The sequence below is a fragment of the Nematolebias whitei genome, chromosome 5, assembly GCF_014905685.2.
Source record: "Nematolebias whitei isolate Nwh7 chromosome 5, NemWhi1, whole genome shotgun sequence".
NCBI lineage: Eukaryota > Metazoa > Chordata > Actinopteri > Cyprinodontiformes > Rivulidae > Nematolebias > Nematolebias whitei.
The window spans coordinates 6,616,744-6,632,051 of record NC_056502.1 but is presented as its reverse complement, the minus strand read 5'-3'; the positions used below and the strand labels follow the sequence as shown (position 1 = coordinate 6,632,051).

Here is a 15,308-nt window from a genome sequence, read left to right as displayed (position 1 = left end):
ATGAAATAAATAAATGTAAATGTCCAATTTAATAAATAAATGTACCAATAAATGCCCATTAAATAATTAAATGTATCATTCAATTATTCAATACATAATCAAATAAATAAATATACAATTAAATTATCAAATACACACTTCATTAATTAAATGTCCCATTAAATAAATAAATGTACATTTTAAACATTGACGTTAAATAATTAAATGTAGTTTTCGGAAAAAAAATAACACATTTCTATTATTTAATTTTGTCACATTCCATCCTCCACAGTCGTGCACTTGTGCATGTGTGAGAGGACATGGAGGTAACTTGAGTGAGGACAGAGTGAGATGGAGGAGGACGACTTGCAGTGACGAGAGGCAAAAGCCAAAAGAAGTAGAAGAGTCGTGTGCACCTTATTGGCAACAAATTGCACTTTTAACTGTTGTAGTCCATTGGAGCATAAACTGCTCTGGAAAGAAGAATGGCCAGTTGGTAACATGAACCATTACATCCGTGCAAGTGTTTTTAATACAGCAGGAAAATCTTTTGTCCCAGTACTGACCTAGCTAACAAGCATGCTAACTGACAGCATGGTAAAGAAATGTGACAAAAGTAGAAAAACTTAAACAGTGATTGGTGTTTTTTTTTCCCCGTACATAAAAATATAATATGTTTGGTTAACTAAAACTTAAAATTTTTAATTGTATTAAAATCTCAGCTTTTTTATTTGAATGTATGCTAACACATGGGGGGCATTCAGGGAACAAACTGGTGGGAAACAAATGTTCTGACAGCTCATATAAAGCTCCAACTACTCTGTGGGTTACATCATTTTCTTAATATATATATTAAAAAAAATCCCTTTATTTGTTTGACCTTTGACCTCAAACTAGAGTTATAAATACAGGGACTTTGACAGAGGAAAAACTTTACTGCAGTTTGCAGATCTTAGAATAAAAGACTATGTGACTATTCTCATGAGAAAATAAAATGTTTACAAGTCATAAAGTCAATTTTTGTGTGAATATTAGTTTTGTTTGTTTAAGTGTTTTGTTGACTTCACTTTTCAAAAGGAAAAAGTAAATTTTAAGCATAAAACCAAAGAATGGAGAAATAACTTGCTTGTGAATTAATTGTTTTTATGCTGAAAGGGACGCAGGTGTCATCAGATCCTTGCTGAGAATACCGAGTGTCAGATTTTATTTTATTTGCTGACACCAGATTATTCTCGTAAAGGAATTTATAAACTTTTAATTTATTTATTTTGATTATTTACTCAAAATGTTGAGAACTAATTTTCAGGAAATTTTTAAAGAATTTAAGAATTGGTATGTAATTGCTCAACTATTTTATCAAATATGAATCCAGATCCAAGATGAAGAATTTTTGAAGGGTGTTTAACATTTCCATGCTGCTTCTTACCTGCAGAAAATGTCCTCCCCATCCAGCTGGTAGCACTGTCCTCCATTGAAGCAGTAGTTGGGCTGCATCTCGCAGGCTGAGCGGCAGCTTCCATTTACCATCTGGTAGCCCGCTCTGCACCCGTTAGATGAAAGGGCTGGGTTTGCCGCGCCACGAACGCTGGGTACAGGAATGCCAATGCCAGGGAAGAAGGAGCCAGACCCTGGGAGCCGGGGCCTGGAACGAGCAGGAGACCCAGCAGCTTCTCGAAGATCTTCATCACTCTCATAAGCATCGGTTGTGGTGCTGTAGGTGTATTCGTCGACAGTGGGGGACACGCCGTCTTCATAGGGAGTAATGTAGTCATAGTTTTCCGGCATTGCCCAGGAAGTTGCATCGCCGCCTTGCAGCTCGTGGGCCAGAGATGAAGGGGAAGGAGGGTCTAGGTCAAGGTTACGCCCACGGGAGGAGGGGTCAAAGAAGTCTACATGGAGGACATCTGGATTGGACGGGTTGGTTGGGTTGGTGGTGGCTGGTGGTGGGGCAGCAGTGGTGGTGGTTAGGTGGTCCAGATCAAACATGGCAGTGTCCTTGGCAGGGATCCAAGGTGGGCTGGTGTGAGGCAAATGTTCCTCCTCTTCCTCCCTCTCCTCCTCTCCCTCCATGACTTCAGGTACATGTGGACTGCTAGGCAACAGGTGCTCCGTCTCAGCCGAATCAGGGCTGATCTGAGGCGGTGCCACCACGCTCACTTCCTCCACCGTGGGAACCAGCGTTTCACCGAACATGCCGCTGCTCTGGTCGTCCTCCTTGTCTCCACGTGGTGCCCGGCCCGCTCTCGGGTTCACAGTGCTGATCGGGTCAGAGGTGGCGGAGTTGCTCATTCCTGTTACCGTGGTGATAACTTCGTTCAACTTTCCTGGCCCATCCTCCTCGATAAATGGAGAGGTGATGTTGGCTTTGTCCTCTGTCTCGGTATCATTGGTCCCAGCGAGAGCCCCTGCACGCAAACAGCAATAAAAAAAAATCTTAGTATCAATTAATCTGAATTAAAGAAATAAATATTTTATTTGTAATTCATTCCATGCTACTGTCATCAGATGTATTGACTGCTCCAACAGGCAACGCCTTCTACACTTCAGTCAGTCAAAGTTACAGGTGTTGTGGCTGAAATAAACAAAGTGCCTGCCAGAAGCTGTCGCTTAAGCTTTGTTGATCAAGCCTGGACTGAAAGCTGAAAAAGTTATCTGACAGATCTGTGTTGCCTTTTACTTCTAGAGGTTCTTTTTGATGGGAAATCTAGGATTTGTGTACACTCACACCTGCCAGGAGTCAAATCTAGGATAGCAAGGTGATGCTAAGAAAAATCAAAGTTTCATTTCGAACTTCTTAAAAAAAGTATTTTGCATGCATCAGACCTACTTGAGTTCCTGTTTTCTGTACATCTTGTCAAACAGATAACTATCACGCACAGTGAGGTTGTTTTGCAGTAAAGATAAAGAAGCAAATGAAGGATTTGTCGTTTCAGCTTCTCCTCATGATGCTTCATACATTTTAACAGGAGACAGACTGGGACTGCAGGCACACAAATAAACACACAAACGCTTTGTGCAAAGCAGGTAACACTTTACAATAAGGTACACAAAATGTGATTAACTACTAGAGAACACCTCAGGAGCGATTCAGGAACAAATCAGGCATTAATAAGTAGTTAACCAGTACTTACTGGGCAACACACAGGCCAGCCTTATTAGGGGACTACTGGTTAGTTACATGTGAAATGAAGAGGAACTAATCAGGAACTAATGGGTAGTTAACATGGAAACCAAAGAAAAACTAATCAGGAGCTAATAAGTAGATAATCAGTACTTAATGGGGAACACACAGCCAAGTCTTATTAAGGGACTACTTGTTAGTTACCTAGTAAATTAAGAGGAACTAATCAAGAACTAATGGGTAGTTATCAAGTAAACTAAACAGGAACGAATCAGGAGCTAATGGGTAATAAAATCAGTAATCACAAAGAAACAGGTTTTTGACAATTATGAGCTGTGACTTCACTGGTGCAGGGTTTATTCGGAACCCACCTGGATAATTTCTCCTCTGTTTCTGTGGTAACAAACCAGTAGTCCCCCAATAAGGCTTGGCTGTGTGTTCCCCAGTAAGTACTGCTTAACTACCCATTAGCTTCTGATTCATTCCTCTTTGGCTTCCTTGGTAACTACCCATTAGTTCTTCATTAGTTCCTCTTCATTTACAAATTAATTAACCAGTAGTCCCCCAATAAGGTTTGGCTGTGTGTTCCCCAGTAAGTACTGCTTAACTCCCTATAAGCTCCTGATTCGTTCCTCTTTGGTTTCCTTGGTAACTACCCATTAGTTCTTCATTAGTTCCCCTTTATTTACAAGGTAACTAACCAGTAGTCCTTTAATAAGGCTTGGCTGTGTGTTTCCCAGTAAGTATTGATTAACTACCCATTAACTCCTGATTTGTTCCTTAGGCGTTCCCTAGTAGTTAAGCAAATTTTGTGCACCTTATTGTAAAATGTTACCATAAAGCATATGTTTGGTTTGGGATGAGATGTGGCCTTTTCAGCTGAAATAACCACAAACCTTCTAGAAAAAGATGTCACCTTGGTGTGCGTCTGTTTAGTTCTGATATAAGCCTCCACATCAATGTGAACGTCTCACACTGCAAGTCACTCTTTTTTTGAAAACAATTGGGTTTTGCTCATATTTGAGAATCAGAATGCCTTTTTTTCTCACTGCGGGCTTAAAACATAATTTCATTCTAAGCATCATGTCCACTAAGCTTCTTTCTGATGCCTGTATGTCCAAAATAACTGCTGCACAGCCACAAGAGCTAGAAACCAAAACATCACATAATGTGTAGTTATATTTATATTAACTAAGACAATACAATTGTTGAATGGTAAGTTTGGCAGTCTGGAACTATGATTAGGCAATTGTGCTCATGAGAAGAATGGGTGGTAATCAAAGCAACCAAGACAAAACAGAGTAAAACTGCTTCAAACTGCAGAGATGGCCACTTTGCAGTCAAATGTGAAAATAAAGCTGATTTTTTTTTTTCCCTCACTGGCTCTTTAACGAGGCGCACGCAATTCTTCCCTCTCCCTGTTCTCCTCCTGCATTGTTGCTCTCTGTCTGTGTATTGGAGCAGCTCCTATTTTTTTACACATCTTCCAAAATGAAAACTACTGTTTTGGTTCTGACCAACTGGACTTTCGACACAAATGACAAAATATTTTCAACAAAGCGACAGTGTCCTGGAGAACCCTCATCTGCTCAGACGACACGCATGCAGCTGAATATATCTCTGGGGGTGATGTGTCAACCTCTGCTGTCGATCAAGGACGCCAAAATTGCATATAATTGGATTTATGATAACAGGTTTCCTGTTTTTGGAGTAGTTTGGATCCTGGCTTATCAATATACAAAGAAGAAGGCCGCAGCTAATTTGGCCCTCGTCAGGTTGCTGCCTATGTGAAGGTTTGGTTCGTGCTTGGCGGACTCAAAATCAGCTGATTTACGAGCTAAACCGTAAGTTGAATGTGATTTGAATCGCAGGCCACCTGCAGCTTTGGGACCTGTCAGCATGAAAACGACCTTGAAGAGGCTCGTAAGCACAGACCAGTAGAATGCACCCTAATCTGACCATTTCGGACCTTGGAAGTATCAGTACAGACTCGAAAGCTGACAAGAAAAATAGTCTGCCTGAATAGATCAACAATTGTGAATTATCTGAATCTGTCTCCCCGGTTGGCCTCAAAACAGGACGACTTATCAATTTCTTCTGGGAAATGTGTAAACTAAGGAAAAGCTTTGTCTATTGCAACCCACCGACACATCTCATAAACTAAAGATTCAACCCTAACCCAGTAAGACCGCAGGTTATTCTGGTTCTTTGGTCACCCTTACCCCCCAGTTTGAGATTTTTTCCTGCTTCAACAAACCTGATTTAACTTGTTGGGTCAGCAAAAGGCTCCTGCAGAACTATTAAATCTTTGTATCAGATGTGTTGCAGCAGGGAAATCTGCACTGACTAAGTTTGGGAAACAGATTTAACACAAACTCTAGGTGTGAAAACAGGGAAAAACTGAAAATATGGGGTGATAAAAACAGTAAGAAGGCAACATTTCCAGTTGTGTTCTGGCTGTGGTTCAGTTCACTTCCAGCCAAGTATCTAACATTTTACTGCTGCACTATGACTTCACACTCTGAACGTTTGAACACTACAAGATGAACTAAACTCAAAGGGTCTGCTGATTAAAACAAAACGAATCTCGATTGGCTGGATCCTCCAGCTGATTACTTCATCTGAGGGGGGGCATCGTCGACTCGTGCAAAAAAGCTGCTTTAGGGTCGCTCCCTCTTTGGGTTTAAAGAAATAATTCACTAATGTACTTGAATGACGAGTAGTTGGGATTAGGGATTACAGGTTTGAGAAGCAGAAGGATTTGGGGATGCACTGCAGGAGTGGGGGAAGTGATGGTCCTGGTGGGTTTCAGACAAAACAATGTCTCGACAGATGTAAGAAAGTTGTAACCTAAATATGAAAATATAGCTCTCGGGAAATTTGTCACTGAGGTAGACTTGCTCTTAAATAATAGGCACTCAAGGTGGGACTTTTGTAAAATCACAGCATTACTACTTCGTTTTGATAACTCCATAATAGATACTGGTTCACTCAAAGACATTTCCTTTCGACAGATGGGACTCCAGTTGACAAAACAGAGGCTAAAAACTGTCTTTAGTCAACATAATCAATGTCACAGCATTTAGATCAGGAAATGTAACAACTGGTATAAATGTACCAGTCAAAGTATTATTGTTCTGTTTTTCTTCCATATACAGTAAGTCAGTACCAGACCAGTGACAAATGTCTTATAATACAACTTGCTCCATTCCCTCTGATGATCATGAAAATTTAAAGTTAAACTTGAAAACTCATTGTTAAGCTTCTGGAACCACGTTACGTTTTAGTCATAGCCGTGAACTACAGCTAAAATGTTTATATGACGTTAGCATGTGGAAATGTGTTTATGCTAACTGGATGCAGAAAACTTGGAATACCAGAGCTCGTCATTGATGCTGATGCTAAATGACAGAAAATGATGCTGCCTCAACCACAAGTCTTAGTGGATAACAAATCTATCCGTCTGTTTAAGAAAAACAACCTGTAAACAAAGTTGGTTCTATCCAACATCTTTCAGTCAGGTCACCTGGACAGTTTCTTTTTTTGTTGTTGTGCTGAAACGTTTCACCTTCGATCCAGAAGGCTTCATCAGTCAAGGTAACACGCAACACAAAACTGATTCTTCCTCCAACAGCTTACTCCAAAGTGGAACAAACCAGTTATGTTGGTGCTAAGGTGGTCTCTTTGGCACGCCCCCTCCCCCATTGCCGGCCCTCTTCCTTGTTGACAGTCGTGTCAAACTGGTTGAAAGTTGGTTCTAGTTTGTTTTATTTTATTTTTAAAGCTGAGTTCTGCTCCGCCTCTTTTTGTTCTGCTTAAAGCTCACACCTGAGCGGGACGTGGACGCTTCACCTGTGATTTATGAACCCTTTGAGGAAGAACTGGTCTGAGCAGAACTGGTTCTTAATGGAGCCACCTGGAACAGTTCCCTGAGATGACATCTGTTGTGACTTGGCGCTTCATAAATAAACTGAACTGAACTGAATCATGTTGGTCATTCAGGGAACGTTACAAACTGTCAACTTTTTTTTTTTTAAAGCGTAACGATTTACCTGGTCAGAGATGGCAGAATAATATTTGTGTTAAATAGGAGGCACAGTGTGTCTTTTTTGTTTTTAACACTTTCACATTAGATTATCACAACTTTTATTGTAAGTTAATACATTTTTGAATGTAGTTTCTTTGAGTTTCACTTTTGGGTTCTGTTTATTTCAAGATTCAATGCAATAATCAAATTTAAAAGGTAACAGATCATTGTAATACTTGGTTAATTTACATCATGACTTTAATTGTTGGATGACCGGCCCCTGAGCTGCTGGCTTTCAGCAACTGTCCCCCCCCCCCCCCCCCCCCGAGCAGTTTAATTGAACAGCCCTGACCTAAGCAGTGCAGGTTAAAAATAAATGTGCCTTATTTGCAAAATAAAACTAGATGTAGTGTTTTTTGGTTATTGTTGATTGAGGAGCCAGAGGTGCAGAACAGCAGCAAAACAATATAATAATAATAATAATAATAATAATAATGATAATAAACAATAATAACATTATCAAGTTTCATGTTTCATGCGGCTGTGTTCATTCGTGCTCACACAGACTCATGTTCGTGCTGCTGTTCGGCGTATTGTTTTGTACTATTAGTGCTTAGCTTATTTTTAGTAAATGTTTTTCTTAGTTCACATCTTAGATCTTATTACCGTTTTTCTTTTACATTTTATTGTTGGGTGTAACTGGGACCCTGTGTACATAATAAATAAAGAAACTCTGAAAAACTGAGACTGAACAGAATGCAAGTGAATGAGTAAAACTGCTGTTAGTGGGTGAGAACAGGGGGACTGTTGACAGATGAGATCCAGATGTGTGACAGGAATTACAGGAGAACTGAAGAGAACTGTGGTTATGGAACATGAAAATACAAAAACGTAAATACTGGACTGATTTAGAAAACTCTAAACCAGCAAAGACAAAACAAACAGACCACAAAAACCCAAAATGGGAAAGAATGCATATCACCCGACACCTTGTGTGGTAAAGTTTTAAACAATCATCCTGCAACTAGGAAGTTACATGATCGCCATGAAGCAGGGGGTAAAAATATCATTTTTATTAAAAATCATAATAAATCACTTTTTAAATAATCCATACTGTCACAGATATTTATTCATTTTTGTCTGTTTTGGCTGAGAAACGTCTGGTCAGAGTTCGGGAGTGCGGTTCCCATCATGATCCCCTGCGGTGCTCTCTTGATCCTGTAAGGAGCTTTGGCTCATCTCCTCCTCCTAATGGCATATGTGACGATATCTGTGAGGATCTTTACTTCTGTTAAGCTCCGATCACGAGCCTCAGAGAGTTTAATCTTCAAAAAGTCTCCTCGGTGCTCAGCGAATCTTCACTTACACAACTGGGTATTGAAAAACGTTTACAAAAGTCAATAGAAACTATATTCAGGTGCCTGATTTAAGAACAAAATGTAAAAATCAAAACCTCATTAACCTCGTTTGTTTTCATGATTTTTTAAATCGGTGATTTGTCGACAGTTTCCGAATTACCTGTAAGCTTCTGTCATTCAAAGGTTTCTCAATATTCCCTGATCAATATATTTAAAATTAAGCAATTTAACCTCAGTGTTCCTTTTGGGTCAGAGGTGAGTTTTTGTTCTTAGTGGACAGTCCAAACATCGATAGTCTTACTTACGAGTGACGGTGGGGCGTAGTGGGAGATGGAGCAACAGATTTTAGCCTCATCCACAGGAATGAAGGTGTTGCTCCAGTCCGTTGTGATGAAACAGTTGATCTAAAAGGTACATTTCTTGATTTACACCTATGGACATGTGGTGTGGATCATGTCTAAAAGAATACAAGTAACAAGCCTCCTCCAGAGGGTGTCCAGGCTCAGCCTTAGAGCTCCGTCACCTCAGGAGAGCTCAGAGTTGAACCACTGCTTCTTTGCATCAAAGGGGTGAGCATGTGGTTCAGGTTGCTGATAAGAACACCTCCTGAACATCTCCTTTTGGATTTTATTTTGGTGGGAGGAGACCCAGGGGTAGAGCCAGAACTCCCTGGAAGGATTATGCATTTTCTCTGGCTTATAAACACTTTGAGATCTTCCAAGTGTCGCTGGGGAGACGGTTGTCTGGGTTTCCTTCCAGGACCTGTTGCTTCACCAGCAGAAAACAGATGAATGGAAGGATAACACATTCCTCTGATACCTGGTAGGTTTTAAGGTTCTAACAGATGTTTGCATATATTTTTTGTTTTGATGTATTGAAAGGTGTGAAACTGCAGATGTGAGGACGCTCTGCTGCTGCGTTACCATTAGGCCTGTCGCGATAAACAATAAATCAATTAATCGCATGATAAATGAAAATTATCGACCTCGTTTTCATTTATCGGCTTTATCGTTTCTTCATGTCTCTTTCTTTCTACTGAAGACCCAGGATGAAGAAAGGCTCAACTCTGGTGCTCTTTGACCCCCTCCATTTCTCTTTTCTCTTTAAAATCTGCTTTAACCATCCACAATTGTGTTTTTGGATCATTAAAAGCAGCTAAGCTGAGACGCTAAGCTACGAGCTAAGCTAACAAGCCGACCTCGGGAAAAATCCTCGTCTTGTCTAAGCGCCAAAATTCACGGTTGAAACCCGTGCCTCCGTGTAAAAAGTTGTTTTTCTCTGCAAAAAGAAGCTGAGAACTTGTTTACTGATTTTTGTATTAATGTGAAAAATGCTGTGCTAAAGAGCTCAAACCACACCGAGCGTCGGCCATTTTGAGAACTGGATAAAATGGAAGGACAGCCCATGTCACGTCAAGGGTCCTCCCTCCCATTTTTCTTAAAGAGACACACTGCTCGCTCCCTCACTATCCATCCTTCAGTTCAGTCTTATACTGCCATCCAGTGCTCAAAAAATGTACTACACGCAAAACATAATTACTAATTATTGTCAAATTTCAAACAATATTATCGTTTATCGCAATAATTTCTGAGACAATTAATCGTCCAGCAAAATTTGTTATCGTGACAGGCTTAGTCACCATCATACGTATTTATAGAACATTGCCGTTCCACACACAAAAAAAAAACAGCATTGTAAAATTGTGAATGTGTTCGGGTCGTTACATCCCTGCAGAGGAGCGCTGCACATGAATGTCAAGTGGTAACTGTTTCTTCCCGTCACTGTGAAGCGTGAAGCTGTCGCTGCAGCCACACATCATCTGACAAGTGGAAACCTCGAGTTTAACCAAGGTTTCGTTTATCAGAAACAAGCAGCATTTTTAGGGTCGTTCCTGGGCTAATCCTTCTAGCAGTCCCACATTTTGCTGTTTAATGCATCAACTGAAAGGCCACGAAGATAATACACAAAAAACACAACTTTCCTTCTTTTAAATGCACTCATAAAAATAGTTTTGCTTTAGTCGCCAATGCTTGATGCTCCACAAGCACTAAAGATATAAAACTAAAAGTGTTTCTGTCTTTTACAAGTGACGACCGCGCACACCTGATGGCAATAAGCTCTGCTTTATAATGAACAAACGTCCCCTCCTGCTGCTTTTACTAAAACAGCAACAACTCTAATATGTACAAAAGTGGATAGCAGACATTAAGGGATGCCACAACTCAAGAGAAAATGGCAGAGGCTGATGGGTCGAGGTGCTGAGGAGAAACGAGGGGGAAGAGGAGGAACAAAAGGTGTGGGTGGTGACATGCATTGTGACTGATGGGAAAATTTGATGAAAGAGACAGAGTGACAAAGACAGAAGAGAGATGTTCACGGGCTGTGACAGATTCTGACTTTTACTCTCACTGTGCCGATCTGTCAGCTACTGAGGATGAATCACACTCCAGAGATCTTTTATTAACTTTGTTCTGTTCACTGTCACCCTCCTTAAAAATCACCTTCCTTCAGTCTGATTAAAGTATAGTATGGTCCTGATTCAACTGGTAATTGTACATAAAGGTACTGTCGTTTTTGCTTCAAAGGGTTAGATCCCTCCATCTTTGAAGCAACAAGGCTCTAGAAAAATGTCAATACTACAGTCAGTGGCTGGAATTAGTTTTTCTTGAGTGAATAAAACTTTGCAGCTGCTTTTCACGCATTTTAAAGTCCAGGTTGTCTGCATGCAGCCACGTGTTGCTGTAGTATGAATACAGGTTTCTGGGAGCCGTAGCTAACCTGTTTCTGCATTTATTACCAGTAATGGAAACAGTAATGGGTTGCACGGCTGAGCGGTGGGTAGGACTGTCGACTTTCAGCCTTTCTGGGGTGGGTTTTCTCCAGGTATTCCAGTTTCCTCCCAAAGACTAAAAACATGCATTTTAGGTTCACTGGTAACTAAATTAAATAAACTAAATAAAAAAAAAAATCCAACTGTTTAATTACTAAATAAACATAACTGTGGGAGTTCTGCTCTGCAGCCACATCTGAGCACCTGAGGATCATCGGCTTGATGAGCAACAGGAGCATAAAAGGCTGCAGAGGTCATCCAGTCAGCGCTGGAGCATTACCTGCCAATAGTGTTCTAGTCTTTAACTTGTGAGTTAAACTAAATATTAACAGACTTCAGTGTATAATCCCTGAAGTCCTCGTGTCCCCTTGATTCTCCTCTGTGGACCTCGAGCTCTCCTGTGCCTCCTCAGCTACCTGCATGCATTCCTACCACTCGCCTGCCTCCTGCCTGGAACCAATGGGTCATCTCTCCCCACATCTGACTCCTGCTTCTACTGGTTCCAGCTCCCTCCCTGGCACAGTTGATGATTTATCACCTTGTAAATAAATACTGTAAATATATTTGGAGTATCTATTCTCTTCGATCCTTGTGTCGGGGCGTAGCCGCAATCGTTGCATAAAGTAAATTGTCCCTAGTTGTGAGTGAGAGAATGAATGGTTGTTTGTCTCTGGGATGGATGTTCTTCCTGTCCAGGGTGACCCCCTCCTCTTGCACAGTGACTGGAGATAGGCACCAACTCCCAGCAGCCCCGGTAAAGAAAATGGATTGATGGTAGGATGGGTGGAAAACAATAATCATCTATGGTTTATGATCAATCAAAGATAAGATGAATGGAAACTGGACCTGTTATCAGTTAACTCAAAAACAGCAGCAAAATACAGTTGTAATGTGTTTTCCATTCATAGACTTTCTGAGTTTTATAGGATTTTATTATGATGAATTCAGGCCTCAAAGGCAGGACACCGTTTGATGCAGCGATTAAAGTATTTCAAGTAAAACAAAAAAGAGTATGAAAACTTGATGATGTCATATTTGTGGTGAAAATTCTCTCAACTGTGATAAAGAGATGCAGTTTCACCGATTAAAGGAAAAACTAAAGAAATATAATGTAGGTCTTAAAATATCCAATATTCAGGGTAAAAATCTGAAAATCTGGCAATGAAAAATAATCCATGAATATTCTGTGGCTCTTTCCCTGATAATTTACAAAGTCAGGGTGTAACACCGGAAGCTGAATTATAAGATAATATCTCTAAACACATTTCATGGCATGATAATATTATCTAACTTAATATTTGTGCTAATCCTCTTACAAAGTACATGCTTTAGGTTGTTTTGTTTTTTGTTCTTGTTATTGGAGCATTTGGCTAAATAAATAAATAAATAAATTTGCAGCTTATGTGTGTACTCTTTAAATTTCGTTCCTTATGACATATGATGAAAATCAATCTCATTGATGTTCTGATTGATTAGATTTGCTGGCAGTGTGAACACATGCTTTAAAAAGAGCTAATCTACAATAAAGGGAACGTTTCTGAAACTTGATGTTTATGATAAAAGTAGTTCGAGCACCTCCACAAGCCAAGAGAAGTAACTTGGATGCAACATAACCAAGAATCTTTATGATTCTAAGAAGCTACCAGCACACAGATGATGAGCGCTCAAGTAGACGGTTTTTAAAACCACAGCGGTGTCATTCTGCCAAAATCCTCACACCCCATCGTCAGACTGAGCTCCAATTAAGTGGAAATGTCTGTCTGTCAGCGCCTCGTTAGCCTAACTGGATTATTTCTTTTCGGATGCTCCCTTCTGCAGGGATCGCCACAGCAAGCGAAGTCACATGAAAGATTTGCTCATTATTTTACTCCAAATAATTTCCAGACACAACCTGAGCTCAAACCTGCAGCCTCAGGAGTACAAGGCCGCAGCATGGACCACCATGCTGCTGCGGCCCCCTGTCAGCCTAACTGGAAGGACCAAGAGAAACTTCATGATGAACAGCTGATTCTGAAGCATCCAACTTTAGAAAGTAAATTCTGCGTTACACAAACGTTGCAGCTCAGTTTCACTGCAGTTACCGTTAAATGTAAGCTCCCAAGGTAAAGTAACAAATGTCTGATATTATTAAACATTGCAGGATAAATAAAGTAAGTCAAGAGTATGGCATCTAAATGAGTTTTTTTTTTTTACTTCTGAATAACAAATATGAAGTAAACCAGTGACAAAATGACAATTTTAACACTCAAAACTCATATATTTTTATTACATAAAAGGCAACTTATTTTATACTTATTCATTTATTTTGATTAGAAAGGAGACATCATTTGTTTATTTTAACCTCAAGAATTTATAAAAGTCTCTAAAAAATGTATATTTTAAGTTTAGCTCAAATCATAATAATAATTTCTGTATAGTTTGTTACTTAAGGACTTTATATAATTTTATATACATAAAGTATACATACAGTGTATATGTGACACAAGAAGAGCTTTAAGACCCGGAGAGGATTTTGTGACTCATCGTGGAGCTAAAATCTGTTTGGATTAGGCTGAGGACAACAATGTTGATCTTATGATGGAATAGGTTGATTTTAAATGGATTGAATGAAGAATGGTCTAATTATTTCCACATTTTCTTTAAGTACTGGAAAGAAGTTTGTAAAGTGTGAAATAATTTTGCCAGATATGAACTCTGAACCGTCATTTATTTCGGAAGAGCGTGGTTATAACATTGGTGCTCCAGAAGCTCCAGCCAGCAGCCGGGCCAACAATGACCCGTGTGTTATTCATACAATTAGAGCTGAAGAACTGGCAGACTGGACATGTGCTGGCAGAATCTGGGCTCTGTCTCTCAGACTGCATCCAAGTCCAGGACAGATCAGCTTCGGCCCAAATGAGACAAATAGAAGATTCTTTGTTTGTTGCCCTCCCGCTTTAGATGAGACAACCTGAACATCTTCCAGAAGAAGATTCCTCTCAGTGTTTCTCTGTGAACCTTTGAGTTCCTGTGGTTCTCTGCCAGAACCCACTGGTGACTGAGGGTGGGGGCTTCCAGCTCCTCCAGTTCAGGGTGTCAGTCACCGTAATGGTAGGAGTGTGCATGTGTGTTTGGGGGTGACGGCGCCTTGGGGCAAAATGTTGTTAGTCAGCGCTGGCGTGCTGCCGACCCCCAGATCTTGCCTCGTATTTAACCCAAATCGTTTTGAAGAGGGGCTCCATTAAACCACCCACAGACCCGGAGCACCCTGATTGGTCGTGACAAGCTTTAAAGTGGAAGCTGATTGGTTGTGACAGTTAGGGTCCTCAAGCCAGTTTGGTGACCCAGACTGGGGGGGGGGGGGGGGGGGTGTCTCACAGGCTTTTGTTTGTACTAAACTGTCATATTGTACAAACAATATAACAGCTGTGTGTGTTGTCACCAAAAGGTCAAATCTTTTCACATGTTTAACTATATATCATGAGATAAATAGAAATACAGTATAAAACAGATGTTGCAGAGGGAGTGGTAAATAAAGGACGTATAATATTATCTGCAGTCGGTCTGTACAGATTGAGACTAAATGTTTTTTAGCCATAATTAAAAGTACAATTTATTTCCTGGAAGAAACTTCTGTGGTCCAATAAAGTAAGTTGATTCAGGAGGAACAGAAAGGTAAAAAAGATGGATGGATGGATGGATGGATGGATGGATGGGCGGACGGACGGACGGATGAATGGACGGACTGACGAATGGATGGAAAGATGAACGGACAGACAGATAAATGGATGGATGGATGGATGGATGGATGGATGGATGGATGGATGGATGGATGGATGGATGGACGGACGGATGGACGGATGGACGGACAGATGGATGGACGGACAGATGGATGGACGGATGGATGGATGGATAAATGGATGGATGAATGGACGGACAGACAGATGGATGGATGGAAGGATGGATGGACGGATGGATGGATGGATGGATGGATGGATGGATGGACAGACAGAT

General features: G+C 40.5%; 1 protein-coding gene across 6 annotated transcripts in view; it reads right to left on the bottom strand.

Moving 5' to 3' along the window:
• The window catches only part of cspg5a (chondroitin sulfate proteoglycan 5a), a 65,207-nt gene that overhangs the window by 33,303 nt on the left and 16,596 nt on the right, over positions 1-15,308 (bottom strand). For all 6 annotated transcript variants that reach the window (XM_037676112.1, XM_037676114.1, XM_037676115.1 and 3 more), the window contains exon 2: positions 1,406-2,384. In XM_037676112.1, the coding sequence (XP_037532040.1) occupies positions 1,406-2,384 (979 nt within the window). The remainder of the gene's footprint in view (positions 1-1,405; positions 2,385-15,308) is intronic.